We start from the raw sequence: 27,216 nt of genomic DNA, 5'->3' as shown, positions 1-27,216 counted from the left end.
TTTGATGTCAGTGAGGTTGGTAAGGGATGGTCCCTGGAAAATATAGAGATGAGTTGTGAGAAAAACTCCAGGGTGGTGTCATGCCCATGGAGTCATACACCTTAACAGTACCTACCAGGAAGTGGCGGTTACTTAACGAGACCCAGTGGTTAGCCTTGAGATTGACTATTTGGAGAAACCCCTGGGCCAGCGTTGGTACTGCTGACAGCATGGCGATGCCGCCCACAAGGCAGCAAATGCAAATAGTTATCTTCTGTGATGTTATATTCACCTTAACGGATGTGGACCCCAGCTAGGAGCGAAAGAGCACCAAGCTTTCCCGGGTCTCGCCTTCCTTTCATCCTTCTTCCAAGCCAAGTCATTCAGCCAGATGTCAAAGCTCTTTGTCCCCTTGATTCTTCTCAGGTGACTCTCCTTCTCATGCGCCCTGTCCATTTTCAGTCTCACCTTAATTGATAGTAGAAATAAATGCAATTTTATTTCATATTATTACAAATACATCTCTTATATATCTCTTGGAAGGGCAGAAAATAAATTAACAGCTGACTATAATTTTGGTCAAAATCCTCCACATCCTCCTCAGTCGGTGCCTGAAGGTGGTCTTCAAAGTCGTTCTGATCTGGTTCGACAACTTCCACCACATCAGGTGGAGTATCAGTGACTTCAAAGTACGGTATACAAAAACAGCAAAAGAAAAACACTAAGTCAATCGAAAAACATTCCACTACAGTAAATGCAATGTTATATACAATTGCATTGTTTATGTCAGTTAACTGCTGCGGATCCCCTCCAAATAGCAGGCGATAGAGTGAATACTCTGGAGGACTGTACACTGCTGTGTTGTGTGTAAAGATAATTACCTTCAGATTGTCCTTCCACCATTCCTGGTACCCGTCAAGGGACTTGCCCATGGCAGTCCTGTTGGTCTGTTCATCCAAATGTCAAGTCACCATACATCTACCCATTATATATCAAACTCACTGTACTATCAGTGTCAATTTCGGGGGGAAAAACCCTCCAAATTACTGGACGCCTATGCGAAGCAATGCTACTGTGACCTTCCTGGTCCCGTCCCTCAAGTCAGTGAGTCAACACAGGAAGGAGTAATGGATGGATAGTTAATTTATTTCCAAAGCTGCTATCATGGGAAACACACAGTATGGATAAATGATGAGTAGTCCACGGGATATAAATAGCACTCCCACAGCAATTCTCCATATGTCACACTCTGACCTTCGAGATCCTTATTTATTCTCTATGTTTGGTTAGGTCAGGGTGTGACTCAGGTGGGAAAATCTATGTTTTCTATTTCTTTGTTGTTTTGCCAGTGTGGTTCCCAATCAGAGGCAGCTGTCTATCGTTGTCTCTGATTGGGGATCATATATAAGTTGTGATTTTCCATTTGGGTTTTGATGGGGTGTTATTTTCTGTTTAGTGTCTGCCTGACGGAACTGTTTGCTTTCGTTTTTGGATTTGTTATCTTTGTTTGAGTGTTTCTTGTAAATAAATATCATGAACACTTTCAAACGCTGCGCAGTGGTCCACTCTTCCTTCCACCGACGAGCGTAACACCATAGATCTGCTCTATAATATACTAACAAAAGAACAATTGAAATGTGTATCAAAGTCATTCTGATAGTATAGTGCATTTAAAAATGTCTAATAATTCCTCATTTACTATAATAAAAATATTGTTTCCATGTGTAATCTCATATTCACAACATCAGAATAAACTATTACCCATTTTAGTATCAAAATATATCAAATTAACCTGAGAAATGTCTCAATGTCACACTCTTGTGGCGAATAAATGTAATACCTAGAATGTACCACATATTTTCCTTAGCTAACAAAACCAGACTAATACGCTGTTAGCTGGTGCTCATAAATTTAGAAATCATATGCTTTATACATTTGTCATAAATTACCTGTATTGTATACAGCAGGATAAGATAAGATACCATGCCATGAGGTGTTGAGGGAAAGACAGATTATCTATAGATTGGACATAATCTTTTCTAGGCCTAGGGATAACAGGAAATACACAAGCCGTAGGCTACATCGGAATGTCTGCTTGCAGGGAAAATTTGTAGGTTTCTAACATTTATGGTTGCGATTTAATTCATATAAATATAAACTATGCACATTATAACTTTCATTAACATGCGATGCAGGCGTTAGTTATTAAGTCTTTGGTGTCATGTCAAATCAAATCAAATCAAATGTTATGTCATTTCAGGTGGTACGGTTGCCTAGGCTTATACGTGTCCCTTATCACCCCCCATAGAGTAGGGTTGATCCGAGGGTTCTGCCCTTACAACTGCAGTCAAGCTAACTGGCTAACGACTTCCAGACACAAATGAGAGAACACCTCACTCTGACCATTTTACTCGCGCTGTCAGATCTGGTTAGGCCGTTTTCATATTATCCAGAGCGTTGGTGACTGTAACTGTGCTGCTGGCAACAATTTAATTAGGCTTTTTTTGCCGAGGTTTACTGACAACGGGTGTTGAGCGTTCGTACATTCATAAATTATCTTGCGCTCTGGCACACTCAGACGAGAGCGCTCTGAAATCTGAGTAGAAACCAGAATATATTTACGAATTTATCCTTTGAAAAAGGAGGGCTCGTCCGGGATTTGAACCCGGGACCTCTCGCACCCTAAGCGAGAATCATACCCCTAGACCAACGAGCCAAGATACTCACTACCGGAATTATGTAGTTTTCTTCATGCCATAAAAATAACGTACTGACTTCCATATTTTTGATTATCTAGACTTAGTTTCCCAATAGCGATTAATACAAATAAAATGTTATTAGTCACATGCGCCGAATACAACAGGTGTATACAGTGAAATGCTTACTTAGGTGCCCCTAACCAACAATGCAGTTAAATACGGATAAAATAAGAAATAAAAGTGACAAGTAATTAAAGTTTAGCAGTAAAATAACAATAGTTGGCTGGCCCTCGCTTCATTCATACTCGTCGCCAAACCCACTGGCTCCAGGTTATCTACAAGACCCTGCTAGGTAAAGTCCCCCCTTATCTCAGCTCACTGGTCACCATAGCAGCACACACCTGTAGCACTCTGGTCACCCTCAAAACCAATTCCTCCTTTGGCTGTCTCTCCTTCCAGTTCTCTGCTGCCAATGACTGGAACGAACTACAAAAATCTCTGAAACTGGAAACACTTACCTCCCTCACTGGCTTGAAGCACCAGCTGTCACCAGATTACTGCACGTGTACATAGCCCATTTATAATTTAGCCAAAACAACTACCTCTCCCCCTACTGTATTTATTTATTTTGCTCCTTTGCATCCCAAAATGTATATTTCTACTTTGCACATTCTTCCACTGCAAATCTACCATTCCAGTGTTTTACTTGCTATATTGTATTTACTTTGCCACCATGGCCTTTTATTGCCTTTACCTCCCTTATCTCACCTCATTTGCTCACATTGTATATTGACTTATTTTTCTACTGTATTATTGACTATGTTTGTTTTACTCCATGTGTAACTCTGTGTTGTTGTATGTGTTAAACTGCTTTTCTTTATCTTGGCCGGGTCGCAATTGTAAGTGAGAACTTGTTCTCAACTTGCCTACCTGGTTAAATAAAGGTGCGTTCTGAGCCCTCTCCTGTACTCCCTGTTCACCCACGACTGCGTGGCCACGCACGCCTCCAACTCAATCATCAAGTTTGCGGACGACACAACAGTGGTAGGCTTGATTACCAACAATGACGAAGACGGCCTACAGGGAGGAGGTGAGGGCCCTCGGAGTGTGGTGTCAGGAAAATAACCTCACACTCAAAGTCAACAAAACTAAGGAGATGATTGTGGACTTCAGGAAACAGCAGAGGGAACACCCCCCTATCCACATCGATGGAACAGTAGTGGAGAGGGTAGTAAGTTTTAAGTTCCTCGGCGTACACACAAGCACTCACAAACTTCTACAGATGCACAATCGAGAGCATCCTGTCGGGCTGTATCACCGCCTGGTACGGCAACTGCTCCGCCCACAACCGTAAGGCTCTCCAGAGGGTAGTGAGGTCTGCACAACACATCACCGGGGGCAAACTACCTGCCCTCCAGGACACCTACACCACCCGATGTCACAGGAAGGCCATAAAGATCATCAAGGACAACAACCACCCGAGCCACTGCCTGTTCATCCCGCTATCATCCAGAAGGCGAGGTCAGTACAGGTGCATCAAAGCTGGGACTGAGAGACTGAAAAACTGCTTCTATCTCAAGGCCATCAGACTGTTAAACAGCCACCACTAACATTGAGTGGCTGCTGCTAACACACTGACTCAACTCCAGCCACTTTAATAATGGGAATTGATGGGAAATTATGTCAAATATATCACTAGCCACTTTAAACAATGCTACCTAATATAATGTTTACATACCCTACATTATTCATCTCATATGTATATGTATATACTGTACTCTATATCATCTACTGCATCTTTATGTAATACATGTATCACTAGCCACTTTAACTATGCCACTTTGTTTACATACTCATCTCATATGTATATACTGCACTCAATACCATCTACTGTATCTTGCCTATGCCTCTCTGTACCATCACTCATTCATATATCTTTATGTACATATTCTTTATCCCCTTACACTTGTGTCTATAAGGTAGTGGTTTTGGAATTGTTAGCTAGATTACTTGTTGGTTATTACTGCATTGTCGGAACTAGAAGCACAAGCATTTCGCTACACTCGCATTAACATCTGCTAACCATGTGTATGTGACAAATAAAATTTGATTTGAAATAAATAAAATAAATATACAGGGGGGTAGCCATTTGATTAGCTGTTCAGGAGTCTTATGGCTTGGGGGTAGAAGCTGTTTAGAAACCTCTTGGACCTGGACTTGGAGTTCTGGTACCGCTTGCCGTGCAGTAGCAGAGAGAACAGTCTTTGACTAGGATGGCTGGAGTCTTTGACAATTTTTAGGGCCTTCCTCTGACACCGCCTGGTATAGAGGTCCTGAATGGCAGGAAGCTTGGCCCCAGTGATGTACTGGGCCGTTCGCACTACCCTATGTAGTGCCTTGCGGTTGGATGCCGAGCAGTTGCCATACCGGGCAGTGATGCAACCAGGATGCTCTTGATGGTGCAGCTGTAGAACCTTTTGAGGATCTGAGGAACCATGCCAAATCTTTTCAGTCTCCTGAGGGGGAATAGGTTTTGTCGTGCACTCTTCACGACTGTCTTGGTGTGCTTGGACCATGAAAGTTTGTTGGTGATGTGGACAGCAAGGAACTTGAAGCTCTCAACCTGCTCCACTGCAGAATTTGTAGGCTTACGAGAAATGTAGGCTTACGAGTGTTTGTTTTAAGTATATGTATTTCTTATAACGTCCGAAGCTCTTAACATGCGTTTCCCAAAGCACCATACAGAGAGAACGTTCGCAAAGTGTGGCTTTTATTTATTAATTTTTATTGAACCTTTATTTAACTATGTAAGTCAGTTAAGAACAAATTCTTATTTACAATGGCGGCCTATCAAAAGGCAAAAGGCCCTCTTAATAAATTAAATAACAATATAGGAAAAAACATCACGAAAAGAGACAACACAACATGACAGAAAAAGAGACGTAAGACAGCAACATAGCATGCAGCAACACAACATGACAACAACATGGTAGCATGGTAGAAAAACAACAACATGGTAGGAATACTGATAAAACTGAAAGAAAGACAGTGCCGCTCTTAGATCAGCGTTCTCCCTTTCAAATCTTACGGTAACATTTGAATTATTCCACAATGCTAACGATGGATCAGCTCCTATGAGATATTATCACATATGGCTATAACTATTGAGGCGGCTTATTCTAATGCTTACCCTATAATAATGCACTAAATAAAGACTTGACACATCATTGCGCACATGTAGGCTACGCATCATGAAATATATTGAGGCAAAAATAACAGACAGTAACATACAAATAGCTACGCTAAATAAAACTGATTTGAATTAATAAGAACTGTATTTCAATATAATTTAAATATATAGGTATACTGTGGAAGTCGGAAGTTTACATACACCTTAGCCAAATACATTTAAACTCAGTTTTGCACAATTCCTGACATTTAATCCTAGTAAAAATTCCCAGGCTTAGGTTAATTAGGATCACCACTTTATTTTAAGAATGTGAAATGTCAGAATAAGAGTAGAGAGAATGATTTACTTCAGCTTTTATTTCTTTCATCACATTCTTAGGTGGTCAGAAGTTACAATACACTCAATTAGTATTTGGTAGCATTAAATTGTTTAACTTGAGACAAACGTTTTAGGTAGCCTTCCACAAGCTTCCCACAATAATTTGGGTGAATTTTGGCCCATTCCTCCTGACAGAGCTGGTGAAACTGGGTCAGGTTTGTAGGCCTCCTTGTTCGCACATGCTTTTTCAGTTCTGCCCACAAATTTTCTATGGGATTGAGGTCAGGGCTTTGTGATGGCCACTCCAATACCTCGACTTTGTTGTCCTTAAGCCATTTTGCTGCAACATTTGGAAGTATGCTTGTGGTCATTGTCCATTTGGAAGACCCATTTGCGACCAAGCTTTAACTTCCTGACCGATGTCTTGAGATGTTGCTTCAATATATCCATATAATTTTCCTGCCTCATGATGCAATCTATTTTGTGAAGCGCACCAGTCCCTCCTGCAGCAAAGCACCCTCACAAAATAATGCTGCCACCCCGTGCTTCATGGTTGGGATGGTGTTCTTCGGCTTGCAAGCATCCCCCTTTTTCCTCCAAACATAACGATGGTCATTTCAGCCAAACAGTTCTATTTTTATTTCATCAGACCAGAGGGCATTTCTCCTAAAAGTACGATCTTTGTCCCCATGTGTAGTTGCAAACCGTCGTCTGGCTTTTTTTATGGCGGTTTTGGAGCAGTGGCTTCTTCCTTGCTGAGCGGCCTTTCAGGTTATGTTGATATAGGACTCGTTTTACTGTGGATATAGATACTTTTGTCCCTGTTTCCTCCAGGCTCTTCACAAGCTCCTTTGCTGTTGTTCTGGGATTGATTTGCACTTTTCGCACCAAAGTACGTTCATATCTAGGAGACAGAACAAGTCTCCTTCCTGAGGGGTATGACGGCTGCGTGGTCCCATGGTGTTTATACTTGCGTGCTATTGTTTGTACAGATGAACGTGGTACCTTCAGGCATTTGGAAATTGCTCCCAAGGATGAAACAGACTTGTGGAGGTCTACAATTTTTTTCTGAGGTCTTGGCTGAACTGTATGTAGCCTGCTGTATTCATCTTTTCATACAGTCATCTTTTTCCCAGCAAGCTTTCATCTGATTTGGGTCCCTCTTCTCTTTAAGCCATTACATTTGTCGCATAAAATGGCCCAGGTGTCTTCCTTCTTTTTGACAGTCGTGTTGTCTGTCTTTTTATCCTCCAGTACGTTACTAAATTCCTCCATCATCAGCTCCGACAATATAGTTTTTTTCCATAAGCAGAGAAATGTGAACTTCTTTGATGTGCCATGATCAGGTGGCAAGCGGACAAATAAAACATAGTTAAATAACATTAAGTAATGACAATAATAAATAATATTGTATGCTAGCTAGCTTGGTTCATAAACTAGCTAGATACAGTAGCTAACGTTAGCTAACAAATTAGTTTTCTGTCTAGTACTGGAAAATAACAGATTTTAATTCACATCAGCCAACCCATGAGAACCTGTCACGATGGAGTTGCAGTAGTTCTAACGTTGCATTGTAAGTATTTTATAACAGCAACTTTGTGGCCTCATTTGTCAAGTAGGCTAGATACTTAGTTTCAACTCACGTCACCTCATATATTGGTGTAACATGCCACGTTCGTTGATGGAAGAATAAGACCAAGGTGCAGCGTGGTAAGCGTACATCATTTTATTTGATGAACACAAAAAAACACTACACTACACTACACTACACTACACTACACTACACTACACTACACTACACCTGACCGTGAAGCTACATGCAGTGCAGAAAGCAACTACACACAAACAAGATCCCACAAACTAAAGGTGGAAAAAAGGCTGCCTATGTTTGATCCCCAATCAGAGACAACGATAGACAGCTAGCTGCCTCTGATTGGGAACCATACCCGGCCAACAAAGAAATAGAAAAACTAGAATGGCCACCCTAATCACACCCCGACCTAACCAAATAGAGAAATAAAAAGGCTCTGTAAGGACAGGGCGTGACAACTAATCATAGTTTAAAACCGTTGATCCAGATTTTAAATGAAGTGGTGCAACACATCTGATTAATTTTAAACCTAGATTTACAAAACCTAGATTAGCTCTAATTTACACCATGTTGGTGCAACCCACCCTTAACGATGCTCCTACAAAGGTTTTAATTATGAACATAGCCTTAAAAGCCCTTTCTCACCAAGTCAAATCAAATCAAAGTTTATTTGTCACGTGCGCCGAATATAACAGGTGTAGACCTTAGACCTTATGCTTACTTACAGGCTCTAGCCAATAGTGTGGGGAAAAAAAGGTATGTATGTATGTGTGTAGGTAAGTAAAGAAATAAAACAGTAAAAAGACATTTGAAAATAACAGTAGCAAGGTTATATATAGACACCGGTTAGTCAGGCTTATTGAGGTAATATGTACATGTAGGTATGGTTAAAGTGACTATACACATATGATGAACACAGAGTAGCAGCAGCATAAAAAGAGGGGTTAGCGGGTGGTGGGACACAATGTAGATAGCCCGGTTAGCCAATGTGCGGGAGCACTGATTAGTCGGCCCAATTGAGGTAGTATGTACATGAATGTATAGTCAAAGTGACTATATGATAAACAGAGAGTAGCAACAGCATAAAAGAGGGGTTGAGGGGGGGGCACACAATGCAAATAGTCTGGGTAACCATTTGGTTACCTGTTCAGGAGTCTTATGGCTTGGGGGTAAAAACTGTTGAGAAGCCTTTTTGTCCTAGACCTGGCCCTCCGGTCTTGCCATGTGGTAGTAGAGAGAACAGTCTATGGCTGAGGTGGCTGGGGTCTATGACAATTTTTAGGGCCTTCCTCTGACACTGCCTGGTGTAGAGGTCCATAAATATTTTATTTTTCATTTAAGTTTTGGTTCAGAAGATCATGATAGGGTTTTTAATCTGTAAATGTCATGCATAATGTATTTGATAATGGTATGTACAGCTACCTGCCAAAATAAAGGAAACACCAACATAAAGTGTCTTAATAGCGTCAATGCATCTAAAAGGTTTGTTTGTATGCATGTATGTATGTATGTACTTTACAATGATGCATGTAATCAAATCTGAAGGTGGTAGCTAATTCTTAATCTTATACAACTGTTGGTTAGGATAAGGCCAATATAATGTGTTCTTCTGCCATACAAGTTTAACCTTCCACTTACATCAGCGCGATTTGTACTTTGTAAAATATGCCAGTCTGCGAATATGATTGGGATATTTAGGGCGTGTTCGTAAATTCAATCTGGAGTGCCAGAGAGCGCTCTGAGCGTTCGTAAATTCAGAGCGTCGGCAGATTGTCCATTTGTAAATTCAGAGCCACACTGGACCCTCTGGCCGAGGAGAAGGATTGATCCGAGCGTTCCGCTGCGTCTACGGCACTGCATCTCAGTGATAGAGGCGTCACTACAGACCCTGGTTCGATTCCAGGCTGTATCACAACCGGCCGTGATTGGGAGTATCATAGTGCGGCGCACAATTGGCCCAACGTCGTGCGGGTTAGGCCATCATTGTAAATAAGAATTTGTTCTTAACTAACTTCCCTAGTTAAGTAAAGGTTCAATACACAATAAATAAACAACGGTTCCCAAGCTAACTGGCTAACATTGGTTAGCTACACAAATACTCGTCCAAGCAGAGCTGGTTAGGCTGTTTTCATTGTTATCCAGGGCGTTGGTGACTGCAACTGTGCTGCTGGCAACAATTTAATTACGCTTCTTTGCCGACACAACCATATTCAACTGGTGTTGAGCGTTCGTAAAAATGAATCAGTTATTCTGCGCTCTGACACACTCAGATGAGAGCGCTCTGAAATCGGAGTAGAAACCAGAGACTTTACGAACGCGCCTGCATACGGGTCTTTATCGGGATATGTGTTGTCGTCACCCATTCTCAGCCATCTTGTTGAAACGGAGAGAGCCACACACCTCGAATATAAACCCTGTGCTGTCAGTAAAAGCAGAGGTAAGACAGCGAAGATTAATTGCACAGTTTTGCTATAAAATAAAGCTAAACTATCGAAACAAGCATTCACGATGCTAAAGAGCCCAGTTTTAGCGATTTGAACGCGTTTATGAGGGTTGTTATAGCAGCATGTTTGCTTGGCCTTGAGGCTTGGGACTCAAGTATGTGGGAGCACCGCATTGGATCGGAGCGCATTTCAGCGTTGTGGCGGAGGCCGCACTGAGGTTTGGGGGTTAAGGATTTCCTTGTCAGCTCATTACTTCTGTGCGATTTTGTGACAGTATGCCTTTTTGATTGTTTTCCTTTCGAGACACTTAGCATTTTTGTAGAGATGACTGAGCATCAATGTTTTACAAAGCTTTAAGCAACAAAGTTCGCTAGCTGGTTAACAGTAGTTATGCTACTATAGCTAGCAAACTAACCTCGCTAACCTTATCGATATAACGTTAGCTAGCTGGTCCAATAGTTAGCTAACTGTCTTATAATATTTGAACATGGTATCATTATTGGTGGTTAAATACAGTAGCTACAACATCAATGATTCTGCAAACTGTTTTATCTACTGTACAGTAGCTGTCATGCTGTTACTTAGCTAGCTAGCATGTTACTACCTATTAAGCTAGTTTAGATACGTTAGTTTGCCAACCAACTTAGCCAATGTGCAACTGTGCTGCCATCTAGGTACCGATAGTTGTTTTTGAAATGTTAATTGTCAGGCTAGTTGCACTGTCTAACATTAGCTAATTAACAGCAGTATTGCTAGTTAGCTCGAGCTACGTATGGGGAACGTGCGTGAGTCAGTCGGATTAGCAAGCTAAATATGGTCAGCCAAATGGGAAGTTAGCTAGCTACTGTAGTTAATGTGTTTGAAATGAAATCACGGTGCTTTATGTAACTTGAAAAGTTTGTTGTTAGCCAGGTAGCTAATTTACGAAAATTCCTTGTCTTATAACAACGTTATACAAACTTGATCATACATAGACATGCATATAAAGTAATTTGAGTTCAATAGTTAGACTTCATCTAAGCCTAGTACATTGTGTCGGCATGAAACATTAAAAGTCCAATTGTATTGGCTACTTGAAATGTGTAGGTTGAAACTTGAATATTTTCCTTACAATTCCATTTTTTTGGCCGCAATTTGTTCCTATTCACAACCTGAAGTCACAGGCTACAGTACTGACAGTGACATACTGTTTGGAATATAATAAATCATTTGTGACGGGTGTTTTGGTGTAGGATTCTTTTTTTTTTTACAGGAGTTGGCAGTTTCTTTGTTGTCACTATAAATAATCAATTAAATTCGAGTGTTGATTGGATGTAGCCCACACGTGGCTTGCAACAGGCGAAAAGTATTAAAGAAATACTTCGGGATTTTGGCAACGAGGCACCTTATCATCTTCCCCAGAGTCAGATGAACTCATGGATACTATGTTTATGTCTCTGCGTGTATTTTGAAGGGAGTTTCTAATTAGCCCTAGTGCAATTGCTAACTAGTGTTAGTGCAATGACTGGAGGTATATGGGTATCTGCTAACATTGAATCTGGGGAAGTAGATAAAGGGCCTCTTTGCCAAAATCCCGAAGTATCTCTCTAACATTTATTGGAAAAGTATGGATCGCAACTACAGAGGAAAAACCTACTGTAGGTCCGAGGTAAGATTTTCATAGTTAACATAATTTGAAGTGTTGACCTTGAGCAAATTGATGTAGTCAGAGCTGAATTCCACAAATCCTGGTCTCTGCTTCACTCCATTGGTGGAGTTAATCAGAAGCTTCCTTCACCATGGAGTGGAGTTTATTCCGCTAACCTAGGGTCATTATCTGAATGGTCTGTGAACTAACTAGGTAGCCTGTATACAGCATACAATAACTTGTTTGTGATTATGGTCATTTGCATGCAAACATCCAAGTTTATTGTAGTATTTCCAGAATAAGGCCTGTGGGCAGGGAAAGGGAGACACTGTTGTCAATTATTGGTGTCTGAGGAGCCTCTTTCCTAACTGGGCAACTTCCTAAAATGGCTTCAGTCGATTGAAATTGTACTCCTTGTATAAGGGAGGGATGGGGCTATCCTCTGGAATGAGTTGGAATACCACAAACTCACTGTAAGATCCAATCGGCCTACATCTAAAACACTAATCATTTGGGAAAATGATTGCCTGATGCAATATTTGTTACACCATCAAAACGCTTTTTAACCATCATTTGGGTCTGTAATCTTTGACTACTCGAAATTGATATACGATTTTCAGTTGCATTGGCAGATTAATTACTGAATACATCTCCAAGAAAAATATTCAACCTGAAGTTTGTTGTAATAGGCTAATAATGTTGGCCCTTTCCTCCCCATAGAAGTTCTAGAAAGAATGGCAGAAACTCAGACACTCAACTTCGGACCAGAATGGTTAGTAAATATGAATTCTTGTTGAGCTGAAATGTTGAATCAGGTTGATTAACAGGGATCTGGGTTGTTAGGCTGGTTTTTCGTTTGACACGTGGTGCAGTGGAGTCTCACATTTTGAGGCCTGTCAGTTGTCCTCAACTTCACTTTTGTCTTTCTCCTTCTGTCCTTTTCCTATTCTTCCCCTCCCCCACTCCCTTTTCCCCAGGCTCCGGGCCCTGTCTGGGGGTGGCCATGGGGGTGGTAGCAGCAGTAGCGTTGCCACCTCACCACCACTCTCTCCTGCATTGCCAAAGTATAAACTTGCGGACTACCGCTACGGGAGAGAAGAAATGCTAGCACTTTATGTCAAGGATAGGGAGGTAAGGCAAAGGAATTCTGATGTGTTCTAAAATGATACAGACACACATGATTGACATACAAATAAAGTGACTTGTATTGGCATGTTCTAAAAAGTGTCACATTTAGATTGTACCTTTTTGTGGAGTCATTAAAAGAAAATCTAATATATAATGGCCTTTTCCTGTAATTTGTGTATTAAAACCTGACATTGCAATGGCTCATATATTCCCCCCCCCCCGCCCACCCCCCACTCCTTATCAGATCCCTGTAGACCTACATGATAAGGATTTTCTGCCCATTTTACAAGAGGAGCCCCTGCCACCGCTGGCACTTGTAGCTTTTACAGAGGAAGAGCAGGTTGGTGCTTTCACTGTTCATATAGGAGGCCATGCTAGAATGAATATGCAAAATTACAACTATGCCTTTCTCAGTGTCCTTACCCATTTTGTTGCTAACCTAGTAAGTATAATTGTTTGCCATAGACATGTCTTTTTAAATTCTTGTCAGTCTCTCTCTTTCTTCATCCCCCTCTTTTTCCCTCTATCTCTCCCCACAGAGAAATTTCTCCATGTCTGTAAACAGTGCAGCGGTGCTCAGGCTGATGGGAAGAGGAGGGGGCCCGGTGGGGCCAGGGGCACCGAGGGGTCGAAGCACTTCACGGGGAAGAGGTGAGGTGGAGTGTCTTGTGTCAATGTGTGCATCCCAATAGTCTAACGTGACTTTGCTAGTCTCTTCTTCATCTGAAAACAGTCTCGGTGAAAGTGGTATGGAGGAGGCAAAGCATACAGTTGCGTTCAACTGTTAAATTATTTCAGTCAGTGCTGAAATAACAACCCACTTTAGATTATATTGACTGAGACCCACCCTTCAGAATGTTAACAATCTTGTGCCGGCTGCACAGAAGGGAATTAACAGTATCACTCTGTTTCTACGCTTGATTATGCCTCTGTCAATAGAAGCTATCGCAGCTGGTTGAATTCATCATCACCAGCTAGCGCCAACATTAAAGTGTAGTGTGTGTGTTTGAATCCTTCTCGAGTGTAGTATGATTTGTGGATTAAAATAAAGTATTTCAAATGTGTATCTGGCAGGACGGGGTAGAGGAGATGGAGGGTTTTACCAAAGAAGTTTTGATGACGTGGAGGGAGGCTTTGGCCGCGGAGGCAGGGAGATGCACCGCTCCCAGAGCTGGGAGGAGAGGTAATGGACTACCCGCTCTAGAGACACAAGTTCAACTGGAATTTTACGCACATTAACCTTTGACTTCAATGGATGATTTATGCAAAAGTTGAGTGGGCGCATCTTAAATTGGGTGCCAGGCTAGTGGAATGAGAATGGTCAAGACCATGGCTTTCCAACCCTGTTCTAGGAGATCTACCATCCTGTAGGTTTTCACTCAAACCCTATTCTAGCCTGATTCAAATAGTTAGCTGGTTGATGCACAATCAGGTTAGTTACAACAGGAAGGTAGCTCTGAAGGAACAGGGTTGAGAGCCCTGGTCTAAACCCATTTGTTTTATGAGATTTACGTATTGTCATGTTGCTTTATGTCTGTTTTTACCTGCATGCTCAGTCATACTTTTTGTCTTTTTTTCTTTTTTCAAAGTCACGCTGAGTCTATTTTCTCCCCATCTAGGGGAGACAGAAGGTTTGAAAAGCCAGGTCGAAAAGAGTCAGGTTTGTGTCAATACTTTCTAGTCAAGTAATCAATGCAGTATGAATAATGTACTTAAATGACAGTTACAGCGTTTACAGGTAATCATTTATTTTTCTTTGTCGCTCCTCTGTCTCCATTGACTTGGCAGAAGTTGCTCCTGCCCACTTTCCGATGAATCATAGTAAGTTTGCCCTCCACGCCCTTGCACTTATACACGTCCCTTTCTTCTCAAGGGGAACTAGCTGCTGTTTCTCCAAAGAATATAAACTCAGCAAAAAAAGAAACGTCCTCTCACTGTCAACTGTGTTTATTTTCAGCAAACTTAACATGTGTAAATATTTGTATGAACATAACAATATTCAACAAATGAGACATAAACTGAACAAGTTCCACAGAAATGTCACTAACATAAATGGAATAATATGCCCCTGAAAGGGGTGTCAAAATCTAAAGTAACAGTCAGTATCTGGTGTGGCTACCAGATGCATTAAGTACTGCAGTGCATCTCCTCCTCATGGACAGCACAAGATTAGCCAGTTCTTGCTGTGAGATGTTACTCCACTCTTTCACCAAGGCACATGCAAGTTCCCAGACATTTCTGTGGGGAATGGCCCTAGCCCTCACCCTCCGATCCAATAGGTTCCAGAGGTGCCCAATGAGATTGAGATCTGGGCACTTCGCTAGCCATGGCAGAACACTGACATTCCTGTCTTGCAGGAAATCACGCACCGAACGAGCAGTATGGCTGGAGGGTCATGTCAGGATGAGCCTGCAGGAAGGGTACCACATGAGGGATGAGGATGTCTTCCCTGTAACGCACAGCGTTGAGATTGCCTGCAATGACAACAAGCTCAGTCCGATGATGCTGTGACACACTGCCCCAGACCATGACGGACCCTCCACCTCCAAATCGATCCCACTCCAGAGTACCAGCACTGGTGTAATGCTCATTCCTTCGACGGTAAACGCGACCATCACCCCATGTGAGACAAAACCGCGACTCGTCAGTGAAAAGCATTTTTTTCGTAGTCCTGTCTGGTCCAGAGACGGTGGGTTTGTGCCCATAGGCAACGTTGTTGCCGGTGATGTCTGGTGAGGACCTGCCTTACAACAGGCCTACAAGCCCTCAGTACAGCCTCTCTCAGCCTATTGCGGACAGTCTGAGCACTGATGGAGGGATTGTGCGTTCCTTGTGTAAATCGGGCAGTTGTTGCCATCTTGTACCTGTCCCGCAGGTGTGCTGTTCACATATACTGATCCTGTGCAGGTGTTGTTACACGTGGTCTGCCACTGCGAGGATGATCAGCTGTCCGTGCTGTCTCCCTGTAGTGCTGTCTTAGGTGTCTCACAGTACGGACATTGCAATTTATTGCCCTGGCCACATCTGCAGTCCTCGTGCCTCCTTGCAGCATGCTTAAGGCACGTTCACGCAGATGAGCAGGACCCCTGGGCATCTTACTTTTGGTGTTTTTCAGAGTCAGTAGAAAGGCCTCTTTTAGTGTCCTAAGTTTTCATAACTGACCTTAATTGCCTACCGTCTGTAAGCTGTTCGTGTCTTAACGGCCGTTCCACAGGTGCATGTTCATTAATTGTTTATGGTTCATTGAACAAGCATGGGAAACAAGCATGTTTAAACCCTTTACAATGAAGATCTGGGAAGTTATTTGGATTTTTATGAATTATCTTTGAAAGACAGGGTCCTGAAAAGGGGACGTTTCTATTTTTTTCTGAGTTTATATTTTCTATGCTAAAACTGAGGGTAAACGTGTACTTCACAAGGGCCTAACTGTAACGCTGTACATTGCTTAGTCAGGCTACAATACAGAAAGATTGTATTGCTACATGTGTAATTGAGTAAAAATAAATAAATGTTGGACTTGATGTTCCCCTTGTTATGAATTAAATTCAAGTTATTCAATTGTTTTCCCTCCAGTCCGTGCTAACTACGAGGATGTTGGGACCGGTGTGGGAGGCCTGCCTGTGAGGAAGCACGATTTTACACGTTCGGAGAGCGAGAACTGGCGCACGTCCCGCGACGAAGCAAATGGTGAGGACGGTGACGAGGGGGGCTGGCGCCTGGCGGGTGCCTCGCGACGCGACAGTGACCGGTGGTGCCCCCCGAGTCCAGGTGTGCCCTGTAGTGATCCTACACTGCTGCCACCATATTGTCCCGTTGTCAGGCGGTGGTTTTAATTGCAGGCCTAACGCGCTACAGGTTGATTTTTTTAAAAGGCAGTCTTATTCTGAACTCTTAAATCACAACGGACACCTCAAATGTCTCCAGTTTAGGACACCTAAGAGAATGGGTTTTCAACAGGGAGTACTGGAATTCCCCCCCCCCCCCCCCCCCCCCCCAAAAAAAGCATCACATTGATCTAAAGTAGTGGGCTTCAATGTGAGAGAATGGCTGGGGTGAAGCTGAGTGACAGGGTCTCTAAACCGCTTCTCTCCTCAGACGGGCTGCGGTCGGCAGTGCGGCGAGAGGTGCACCCGGGGGAGCAGCCACGGCAGCGCCGGTTCCCGTTCGACGCCAGAGAGGACGAGCGCGGCTACAGGCGTCCCCGGTCAGGCAGTGGCAGCCTGGAGGAGGATGGGAGCAGCCTGCCAGAGTGGTGCTTGGAGGATGCTGAGGAGGAGACGGGCACCTTCGATTCGTCCGGAGCCTTCCTCTCGCTCAAGGTTCGAGTGAGTGTGAACTCCATATAGTCTAACAAACATCACTTGTTAAAGGGATGCTTCGGGACTTTTGCAATGATGCCCTTTATCTACTTCCCCAGCATCAGATTAACTTGTGGATACCATTTTGTATGTTTCTGTGTCTAGTATGAAGAAAGTTCGAGGTAATTTCGTGAACCAATGCTGACTAGCGTTAGCACAATGACTTGATTTATTGTAATTGTATTTGAACTTTTATTTACTAGGGAAGTAAGTTAAGAACAAATTATTATTTCACTTGCTTTTCGAACCAGGGTCTGTAGTGACGCCTCTAGCACTGAGATGCAGTGCTTTAGACCACTGTGCAACTCGGGAGCTGCTAGCAGATACCCATAGACTTTGTTATTGCTCTAACGCTAATTAGCAACTTCCTTCAAACCACACGCAGAGACATAATACATGGTATCCATGAGTTAATCTGACTCCTGGGAAGCAGTTAAAGAGCCTCATTGCCAAAATCCCATAGTATTCCTTTAATGGGTGCAGGGACAAATAAAGGTTGAAGAAATTAAAAGTAGGACCTGCACACATGTTTGAGGTCTATTGAGTATACATGCAATGATTATTTGTTTTCACTGATGGGCAATTTGTTTGCAGCTATTACAAAAAGTATGGCATCGGAGCACTGTGGCACATGGAGCACTGTGGCACATGGAGCACTGTGGCACGTGGAGCACTGTGGCACGTGGAGCACTGTGGCACGTGGAGCACTGTGGCACGTGGAGCACTGTGGCACGTGGAGCACTGTGGCACGTGGAGCACTGTGGCACGTGGAGCACTGTGGCACGTGGAGCACTGTGGCACATGGAGCACTGTGGCACATGGAGCACTGTGAATGCAAGGCTGCTGTGCGAAGGACATATGGAGACTTTCATGACAATTTGTGTGTATACAGCATATATTTCTCCTCCACAGAAAGCTCCCAAGGAGCCCATCCTGGAGGAGGCAGAGCTGGACTTCAGACCCCTGGAGGAGTGTGACGAGGGCCTTGAGGAGGACGGACAGCCCCGGGAGACCAAAAACCCAGACAGAGAGGCAAGAAGAGACCCCGACAGAAAACAGGGTGAGTTAAGAGGAGTAGAAACTATGTCCGGTATACTGTATATATTTTTTCTCCCAATAGTAAACTGTGGAGAGAGAACATCAATGAATGCATCTTGTCTTGTTTTTTTCCCCAGATGTGGGGAGAGGGGTAGTAGAGGCGCCGCCTGCTCCCTCGCCTCCAGAACCCCAGCCCTCCGCCCCTCTGCTGCCCCCCAGCCAGCCCGACAGAGCAGAGGAGCCTGAGAGGCCACTTGAGCGACCCCCAGCCCCGGAACACAGGCCAGAGGCCAACAAAGTCCCCCTGAATGTCCCCATGTCGATGCCCATGTCCAACACAATGCTGGACTCCCTCCCCATCCCCCACACCGCAGCACACACTCTCACAGGTAGGCTTACACAAGAGCAGGGGAGGAGTACAGTCAAATCTGCCACATTTGTGCCCGTTGAAGGCTGATTGATGAGACATTGTAAATGACAATGGTATTTCCTCCAGTAACCTTGTGCTTCAAATAAACAGACTCAGGATTGCATGTAGTTTGAGGTTGTCACCTGCACATAGTATCTAGAAGCTCCACCTCCATCTGTGACAGACTAACCCTTTGTCCTGTCCAGTGTCGGCCCCGTCGTCCACCATACAGATGCAGCAGAAGCCCCCGGACGTTCCCGTGGCTATGCCCGTCCCACTGCCCTTCAGCACCAGCCTCATGGCTCAGAGCACGTCTATCATGACCCCCAACATTATGGCCCCCAGCACGGGCCTCATGGCTCCTATTGGAAGGCCCACGGTCATGCCGCCACACCACACCATGGTTGAAGATGAGAGACTGAAGCACTTTGAACAGGTAAGTAGACAGACAGTAGGCAGGTTTCTATTGACCCAGGTTTATTTGACAAAAGCTGTGCAGCAAGTAAAATTATTGCGACATTTGTAATGGACACGGCGGAAGAGTCATTTCTTTTGTCTAAGTTTATTGCGACAAATGATGGAAATTTGTGTTTTTCTAATAAATTGATTGGTGAATAATTCTGAAAGTAAGCGGGGCACGTGATGTTATCACTTAATAAAGCTCCACCACACATGTAATTATAAAAGCCCGTTGCTTGCAAAATCCATTTATTAAACTAAAATAATGTTTATTTGCTAGACCAGGATTGTCATGACTTTCATGAATGTCTGAATTGCTTTGAATTGCAATTTGAAGTTTGACCATCGAATAGTTTGAGAACTCTACACTATGGCACAGACTCTGGCCATAATAAGTAGGCATAGGATAATTATTAGAATAAGGTATGGCAAAAATCAATTCCTGCATTCTATCCATGCTGGCTTTTGCAGGCTACTTGAGACATGAAACAGATGGGTGGGCAGGGCATAGGCTGTCACTTTATTAACAAATAATCTGTCTATATGGATAATGGAAACACTTCAACCACTTAATTTTAATTTTAATTTAAAAAAAAATTAGCGTATTTATTTTTAGGTGTGACATTATGTCCAACTGTTTTAATCGACATGACAGTTCAATGGAAACTCACTGTGGCAGCCAATTGTCACATCTACTTTCCATCCGGACTTTCTAAATGTTGACGAAAGAAATTACTGGACAAGGAAATGGAAACCTAGCTAATGCCGGTTTCTAGTAGGAGTTAGTTGGTTGCAGAGCTGCGTGTTGAGCAGGGTAGTGAAAGTTATCAAGCTGGTTTTGGTGAAACTGAATTTGGAGCATCTCTGGATATGAAAAGTGCTGTGTTCACTTCTGAAACACGTCAAGAATATGGAGAGGATGTTCATTGAATTGTAATGAAATTGAAAACACCTTATATCCATTTTGTATATTCCTCTGGGATAAGCTGAGCTAGTGGTGTTTGTTTTGTGATACTGTATACTATCATGATGCTCTCTCTACAGGACTAGACAAACATTTTTGGATCCCATGTACAATCTCCTGCTGTTGTGCCCTTAAGCAAGGAGCTTTACCCCCATCAAGTAAAATAATTGCACTGTTAGGCTACTGTATAAAACACATGGTCAAGCCATCTGGAGAGCTACTGGGTGTACAGGCTTTGGATACAGACCTGCTCAATCACCAGAGTCCGCTTATTAAGGTCATGTTGAGCTGCTGCTTTTTAAAAAACAATTTAATGTAGCAATAAGTGGGACACGAACAAAAGCCTGCACACCCAGTAGCTCTCCTGGAGGATGTAAACATTACCATTACCAACCAAATACAATGTAATACTCCGAAAAACCCTATGGGAAATGAAGGACACTAAGGAAGCATACTGTATATGGGCCAGTTCCAATAGTATATTTACAGTGCATCCGTAACGTATTTAGACCCGTTCGTTCACCTTTTCCACATTTTGTTACATTACAGCGTTCTTCTAAAATAAACGTCATTTCCCCCTCTCATCAATCTACACACAATACTCCCAATACAGGTTTTTAGAAATGTTTGCAAATGTATTAATAAAAATCAGAAACCTTATTTGCATAAGTATTCAGACATTTTGCAATGAGACTTGAAATTGAGCTCGGGTGCATCCTCTTTCCATTGATCATTCTTGAGATGTTTCTACAACTTGGAGTCCACCTGTGGTAAATTCAATTGATTGGACATGATTTGGAAAGGCAAACACCTGTCTACATAAGGTCCCACAGTTGACAGTGCATGTCAGAGCAAAAACCAAGCCATGAGGTTGAAGGAATTGTCCATAGAGCTCCAAGACAGGATTGTGTCGAGGCACAGATCTGGGGAAGGGTACCAAAAAATGTCTGCAGCATGGACGGTCCCCAAGAACAGTGGCCTCAATCATTCTTAAATGGAAGAAGTTTGGAACCACCAAGACTCTTCCTAGAGCTGGCTGCCCGGCCAAATGGCGCAATCAGGGGAGAAGGGCCTTGGTCAGGGAGGTGACCAAGAACCCGATGGTCACTCTGACAGAGCTCCAGAGTTCTCTGTGGAGATGGGAGAACTTTCCAGAAGGACAACTGTCTCTGCAGCACTCCACCAGTCAGCCTTTATGGTAGAGTGGTCAGATGGAAGTCATTCTTCAGTAAAAGGCACAGCCCATTTTCAGTAAAAGGCACAGCCCATTTTGGAGTTTGCGAAAGGCACCGAAATGACTCTCAGACCATGACGAATAAGATTCTCTGGTCTGATGAAACCAAGATTTGAACTCTATGGCCTGAATGCCAAGCGTCACATCTGGAGAAAAGATGAACAGAGCAAAGTACAGAGATCCTTGATGAAAACCTGCTCCACAACACTCAGGACCACAGACTGGGGCAAAGGTTCACCTTCCAACAGGACAATGACCTTAAGCACCCAGCCAAAACAACGCAGGAGTGACTTTGGGACAAATCTGAATGTCCTAGAGTGGCCCAGATGGAGCCCGGACCTGAACCTGATCAGACATCTCTAAGGAGACCTGAAAATAGCTGTGCAGCGATGCTCCCCATCCAACCTGACAGAGCTTGAGAGGATCTGCAGAGAAGATTGGGAAAAACTCTCCAAATTGTATTAATCACATGCTTACTTACGAGCCCCTAACCAACAGTGCAGATTCAAAAAATACGAATAAGATATTAAAGTAACAAGTAATTAAAGGGGAGCCGGTACAGAGTCAATGTGCGGGGGCACCGGTTAGTTGAGGTAGTATGTACATGTAGGTAGAGTTAATTAAAGTGACTATGCATAGATGACAACAGTGAGTGGTAGTGGGCAGGGGGGGATGCAAATATTCTGGGTAGCCATTTGACTAGATGTTCAGGAGTCTTATGGCTTGGGGGTAGAAGCTGTTTAGAAGCCTCTTGGACCTAGACTTGTCGCTCTTGTACCGCTTTCCGTGTGGTAGCAGTGAGAACAGTCTGACTAGGGTGGCTGGAGTCTTTGACAATTTTTAGGGCCTTCCTCTGACACCGCCTGGTATAGAGGTCCTGGATGGCAGGAAGCTTGGCCCCAGTGATGTACTGGGCCATTCGCATTACCCTCTGTAGTGCCTTGCGGTCGGAGGCTGAGCAGTTGCCAAGCAGTGATGCAACCAGTCAGAATGCTCTCGATGGTGCAGCTGTAGAACATGTGCGTAATGGTCATGTGAGGTGAAATGTGTGTATTTCGGCATGTAAGCACAGTTTGTTTGTTTGATCTGACGAAGATCCGTTTCGGGTTGAAACGTTGTCAATAAAGCGGTGTATTAGGAGCTTTAACAGTGTGCGGGCCTTGTTCTATACTAGTGTTCTTAATTATCCCAGCAACTATGACGACAAACTTCTATTTATAACTTGTCAGATATGTCCAGATCAACTAGCCCATATTGGCTAACGTTCTGTGTTTTTTGTCACTCAAATCACATGAAATCATATTAGACATGGCAAAATGTATAGAATGTCAAAGTGTGCTTTAAAACGGCAACGTTTTCTTTGCACCCCATGACAGAATGGGTACAATTGCAGTAAATAAGCTGTAACCCTGCAAAATTCTCTCCACCACCAAGAGGGGTGTTAACAGTTTGTATCATGAACGGTGCCTGTGACCATAGAAATAGACATGGTGCGTGGGCCCACGTGCAGGGGGGTGCGCTGGAGTTTTCCCATGCTGGAAGGGGGAGCCCCAAGTGAAGAAGTTTGGGAACCCCTAAGCTAGATCAAACACTAAATATGAACTTGTTGCTTGATTTTAATGTGCTTAAAAATAAATACCACCGACACTAATAAAATTGTGATAAAAAATATAATAATGGTGTAATTGTGTGAATTTTACAGTGGATATAGGCCTACCCTTTATTCAGTCGTATGGCGAATGGACGATGTGCCAGACACTGATTTGTGAAACGCTGCCAATTGCTCAGTATTTGGAGTTGAGAAATAAATCATACAGCACTGGAAAGCTGGGATCTTTTCAAGTGATGGCTGCCTCTTCCCGAGATTGCTGCGCAACATTCCTAAATGCAATCGGCTATATGAGGAGTTGCACTCTCTTGCCGCCCGACAGTTGACGTTCCACTCGAACTAGGCTATATGTGCGTCTGATAAATAAACAAAATAGCTCATTAACATCTTGGGGATCTAATCTGGTTTTTAAACTATTACATAGACTACAGCCCTCAAACTCCACTCTGGACTTAGAAGCCAGTTCCACTGCATTGTTTTCATTGTTCACCATCGTTAGACCTGGGACACCAGGTGGCGTGTGTGCAATTAATGATCGGGTAGAACTGAAAACCAGTAGTTTCCCCGAACTCGAAGGTTAAGAGTGGAATACCCCTGGACTACAGAATGGCACCATATATTTTTTCTCTGGCCAAAGCGGTGCCTGTAGATACAATACATGGTTCTACTCCGATGCATTCTGCAGAGATTGGGAGAACAGTGCACAGCACATTGCATTTGGAGGACACCTTTTGATACAACTCTGATCAAACTAATTTTATATATATATATTTTTTTTAAATCTATATTCTACTGGTCCAACAATTTGTTTCAGTTGTCCCGGACAAGTGTTAATTATGTCGAGCCCTGCCTTACATGTACCCCTTGAATATACAATAAAAGTGTCTACGTTCACCCCCCATCTCTCTCACTCTTCCTGTTTTCACTCTCTACTTGTGAAGGAAGCAGAGAAGATGGTGGCGTATCTACAGGACAGTGACGACCGGCTGGCTGCCAAGAACACAGCACCCGAACCAGCCGGCCTGCCGCTCACACACGAGGCTGCTCTGAAGTGGTTCTATAAAGACCCCCAGGGAGAGATGCAGGGTAAGACGGAGGAGAGAATGAAGGGAGGTGGGGGCAGGTGGGCTTCTTTGAAGGAAAATCTGCGTGCTCTGCAACCCGTATCATTTCAACTAGTCACCACTGCTGGAGAGAGACTGTGTTCTTTATCAATGGCACGGTCTGCTCTGCATTTCCTGGTCTAAAGTAAATTATTAATCTGTGATTCGGGGGGGTTGTACAGCCCCGGAATATCATTTCAAATAGTCAGACTCAGAACAACTTAAATTTTTTTTTTTACAAATGTAAAAATCTCCCCCTCTCCAGGTCCGTTCAGTAACCCGGAGATGACAGAGTGGTTCCAGGCAGGCTACTTCACAATGACCCTGCTGGTGAAGAGAGGCTGTGACGAGGTCTTCCAACCCCTGGGGGAGATCATCAAAATGTGGGGCAGGGTCCCCTTCGCCCCTGGACCAGCACCGCCACCCTTACTGGTAACCATCACACACACCTGAGCTCCATCGAGCATTCTAGCATTCGCTCCTTTAGAATATTGTCAAATAATCTTGATAATTCCATAGGCAATTAACATTATTCGGACTCACCCTCGACCACTTTAGTCTTCTCATTGTCAAGACAAAGCAAGTTTGTGTTGGCTGCCTGCACTTCAGAAGGAAAATGTTGTGAATGTTGCAATTATTTATTCTACAAGTCAGAGGCGTGTTAGCTGTACATGTATTGCGCTCCACAACATTGTGCCATGTTGAACGCATCCATGGTGGTCGTCCGCTTGCCGATACCCATGTCTAACTCGCCGTCTGTGTTCACAGGGTGACGCTGGGGACCAGGAGCGTCTGAAACTGCAGCAGGAGCTGACTGCCCTCAACCTGTACCAGCTGCAGCAGCTGCAGTACCAGTACCTGTTGAGGCAGCAATACGCCCAGGCCCTGGCCCAGCAGAAAGCCCAGGCCCTCAGCTCAGCACCACACCAGCAGCAGCAGCAGCAGCAGCAGCAGATCAACCTGCTCCTCCAGCAATACCAGGCCCTCAAGATGAGGTCAGCGGAACACACGTAAGCGTACCCGTGCGCACACACCTCTACTGCAGTACCAGGCCCTTAAGATGAAGTCAGCGGGGCATACACACACACGCCTACAGTAATACCACTGTCTGAGAACATGTCAAGCACACATTAACACAGAGTAAGGTGAAGTTGCCCCTAGACACTAATCTTGGGTCAGTATAGCATTTTCCCCACTAATGGTTAAGTTTAGAATTGTGGGAGAGGAAACTGATCCTAGATCTGTAGTGAGGTGAAACGTCATCTTGTAGAACACACACACACAAACAGCAATACCTCAAGCCCTCAAGATGACATCACATATATAGATAATGCAATGTCGATCATGTTAATGTTGGTAATGTAACTGGTTCCTGTGTCGGTCTCCCTGTCTAGAACATCCGAGAGTCTCTTAACTCCGGTGACGCGGTCCATGTCTGTACCAGACTCCCAGGGTTCTGTGTGGGAAATGCAGCACCCCTCCTCTCAGGTCTCTTGCACACCAAACATCCAGCAACCTGCCCCAAGTGGTACGTCTCCAACCCAGAACACACAAACTTGCACAGAATTTGTTTTGGCTGATGTTTTATAGCATATAGAGCTGCTGGTAGTTTGAGGATCTGAACATCAACTTACAAAAAGAAGAGCAACCTCAATCGTATGATCTATAATGGCCATCTGGCTGTCTGTTTTTGTAGCGTGGGAGGGCAGCAGTGTGTGGGATCTGCCCATAGACTCCATGGCCCAGGCCCCCACCATAGAACAGATGCAACAGCTGGAGAAGAACAAGGCTGCTAAGGTAAGCGCACCGTATTGTCTATACTTGTGCAATCCTTAGTTTCAGATCTAGACGTAGTGTTCAGGGGTTGGGCTCGTATTGGGACATTTTAAACACTTTTTTTAAAAGCTAGACTAGATTCAGCACCGCAGACACTAAGATGAGTGTGATTCAACCCTTTGCTCTCACACAGTCACACAGAGTATCAGCTCACCTCGGCTACAATGTGTTAACTACCGGAGCAAAACAGTGGTGACGTTTGGACTTGCGATTTCAACGCTCTTAGTTAGCGGAAATCAGCCCTATATTGCTGTTTAATTATTGCCTCGCTGAATCTACCTTTTTAAACAATGCTATGAAAATTATACAATGTGATTTGGTTTATGAAGGTCTCTCCTCCTCATCTACTGGAGATGGAGCGGCGTGAGGCTGAGCTGAGGGCCAAGAGAGAAGAGGAGGAGGAGAAGGAGAGGAAAAGACTGGAGGAAGCGTTACGGGCCCGACAGGAGGCGGAACGCAAACGCCTGGAGGAGGAGCTATCACGTCATAAACAGGTTAAGAGGGGGGGGGGGGGTCGTCATCAGACTGTTTCCTGCTGAAATAAGACGGTCATAATACCACGCTTTAGAGAAGTTGGTATGAAATGTGAAGCATTTCAGCTGCACCACACCTAGTCTTGGTTGTTGTTCAGTACATGTTTGCCTAGAGTTGCATGTTTGACCCAGTAGCCGGTCTATTCCTAGAAAGAGGCCTTGATTTCTGTTTAATGCAATTAATTTGATGGCTCTTTACTATACACAGGAGGAGGAGTTGAGGCAGCAGGAGGAGGCACAGCGCAGACAGAAGGAGGAAGAGGAACGGCAGGCACAGGAGGAGGCTCTCCGCAGACTAGAGGAAAGGAGGAGGGAGGAGGAAGAGCGGCAGCAAAGGGAAGAGTTCCTCCGTAAACAGGTACTGGGCTTCAGAATAAAGACAATATTAGGGCCCATAATCATGAAGTGTCTCAAAGTAGGAGTGCTGGAGTGCTGATCTAGGATTAGTTATCCTATAAAGGCGTCAGCACGCTTCAGTTCGGCTGGTCCCTAGCCGAACTCTGCTTACTGAACGAGTGTGCTCACATGCTCCCTTAAGACTGTAGCTTCTAAAAAGCGGAAATAGTACTGTTTGTCCATTATGGGACGCCGTTGACAGAATACACTTCATCAAAATAGTCAGAATGAGTCTAAGGTAACAAGATATGTAATTAACTTTGACATTTTTGCCAAAGAGATCTTAGTCTGGCCATTTTAC

The 27,216-nt window shown here is 43.8% G+C and overlaps 1 protein-coding gene and 1 non-coding gene across 8 annotated transcripts in view; one reads left to right on the top strand and one right to left on the bottom strand.

Annotated features, from left to right (window-relative positions):
• Positions 1 to 2,623: 2,623 nt before the first annotated feature.
• On the bottom strand, positions 2,624 to 2,695 carry trnap-agg (transfer RNA proline (anticodon AGG)). The gene has a single exon. It is a non-coding gene; the product is annotated as a tRNA-Pro (tRNA).
• Positions 2,696 to 10,049: 7,354 nt separating this feature from the next.
• Positions 10,050 to 27,216, top strand: part of gigyf2 (GRB10 interacting GYF protein 2) — a 32,330-nt gene continuing 15,163 nt past the window's right edge. The window contains exons 1-20 of one of the 7 annotated variants that reach the window (XM_020466371.2): positions 10,050 to 10,214; positions 12,569 to 12,620; positions 12,826 to 12,979; positions 13,221 to 13,316; positions 13,516 to 13,627; positions 14,051 to 14,159; positions 14,596 to 14,636; positions 14,765 to 14,797; positions 16,550 to 16,744; positions 17,072 to 17,295; positions 18,247 to 18,394; positions 18,510 to 18,761; positions 18,988 to 19,217; positions 23,989 to 24,133; positions 24,416 to 24,582; positions 24,919 to 25,160; positions 25,545 to 25,678; positions 25,847 to 25,947; positions 26,316 to 26,480; positions 26,728 to 26,877. In XM_020466371.2, the coding sequence (XP_020321960.1) occupies positions 12,583 to 12,620; positions 12,826 to 12,979; positions 13,221 to 13,316; positions 13,516 to 13,627; positions 14,051 to 14,159; positions 14,596 to 14,636; positions 14,765 to 14,797; positions 16,550 to 16,744; positions 17,072 to 17,295; positions 18,247 to 18,394; positions 18,510 to 18,761; positions 18,988 to 19,217; positions 23,989 to 24,133; positions 24,416 to 24,582; positions 24,919 to 25,160; positions 25,545 to 25,678; positions 25,847 to 25,947; positions 26,316 to 26,480; positions 26,728 to 26,877 (2,736 nt within the window). In that variant the 5' untranslated portion in view covers positions 10,050 to 10,214; positions 12,569 to 12,582. The other 6 variants (XM_020466369.2, XM_020466368.2, XM_020466367.2 and 3 more) reach the window with 6 other exon arrangements.

This window comes from Oncorhynchus kisutch, linkage group LG30, assembly GCF_002021735.2.
Source record: "Oncorhynchus kisutch isolate 150728-3 linkage group LG30, Okis_V2, whole genome shotgun sequence".
Taxonomy (NCBI): domain Eukaryota; kingdom Metazoa; phylum Chordata; class Actinopteri; order Salmoniformes; family Salmonidae; genus Oncorhynchus; species Oncorhynchus kisutch.
The sequence above is the reverse complement of the archived record's forward strand: the minus strand, read 5'-3'. Positions and strand labels throughout refer to the sequence as shown.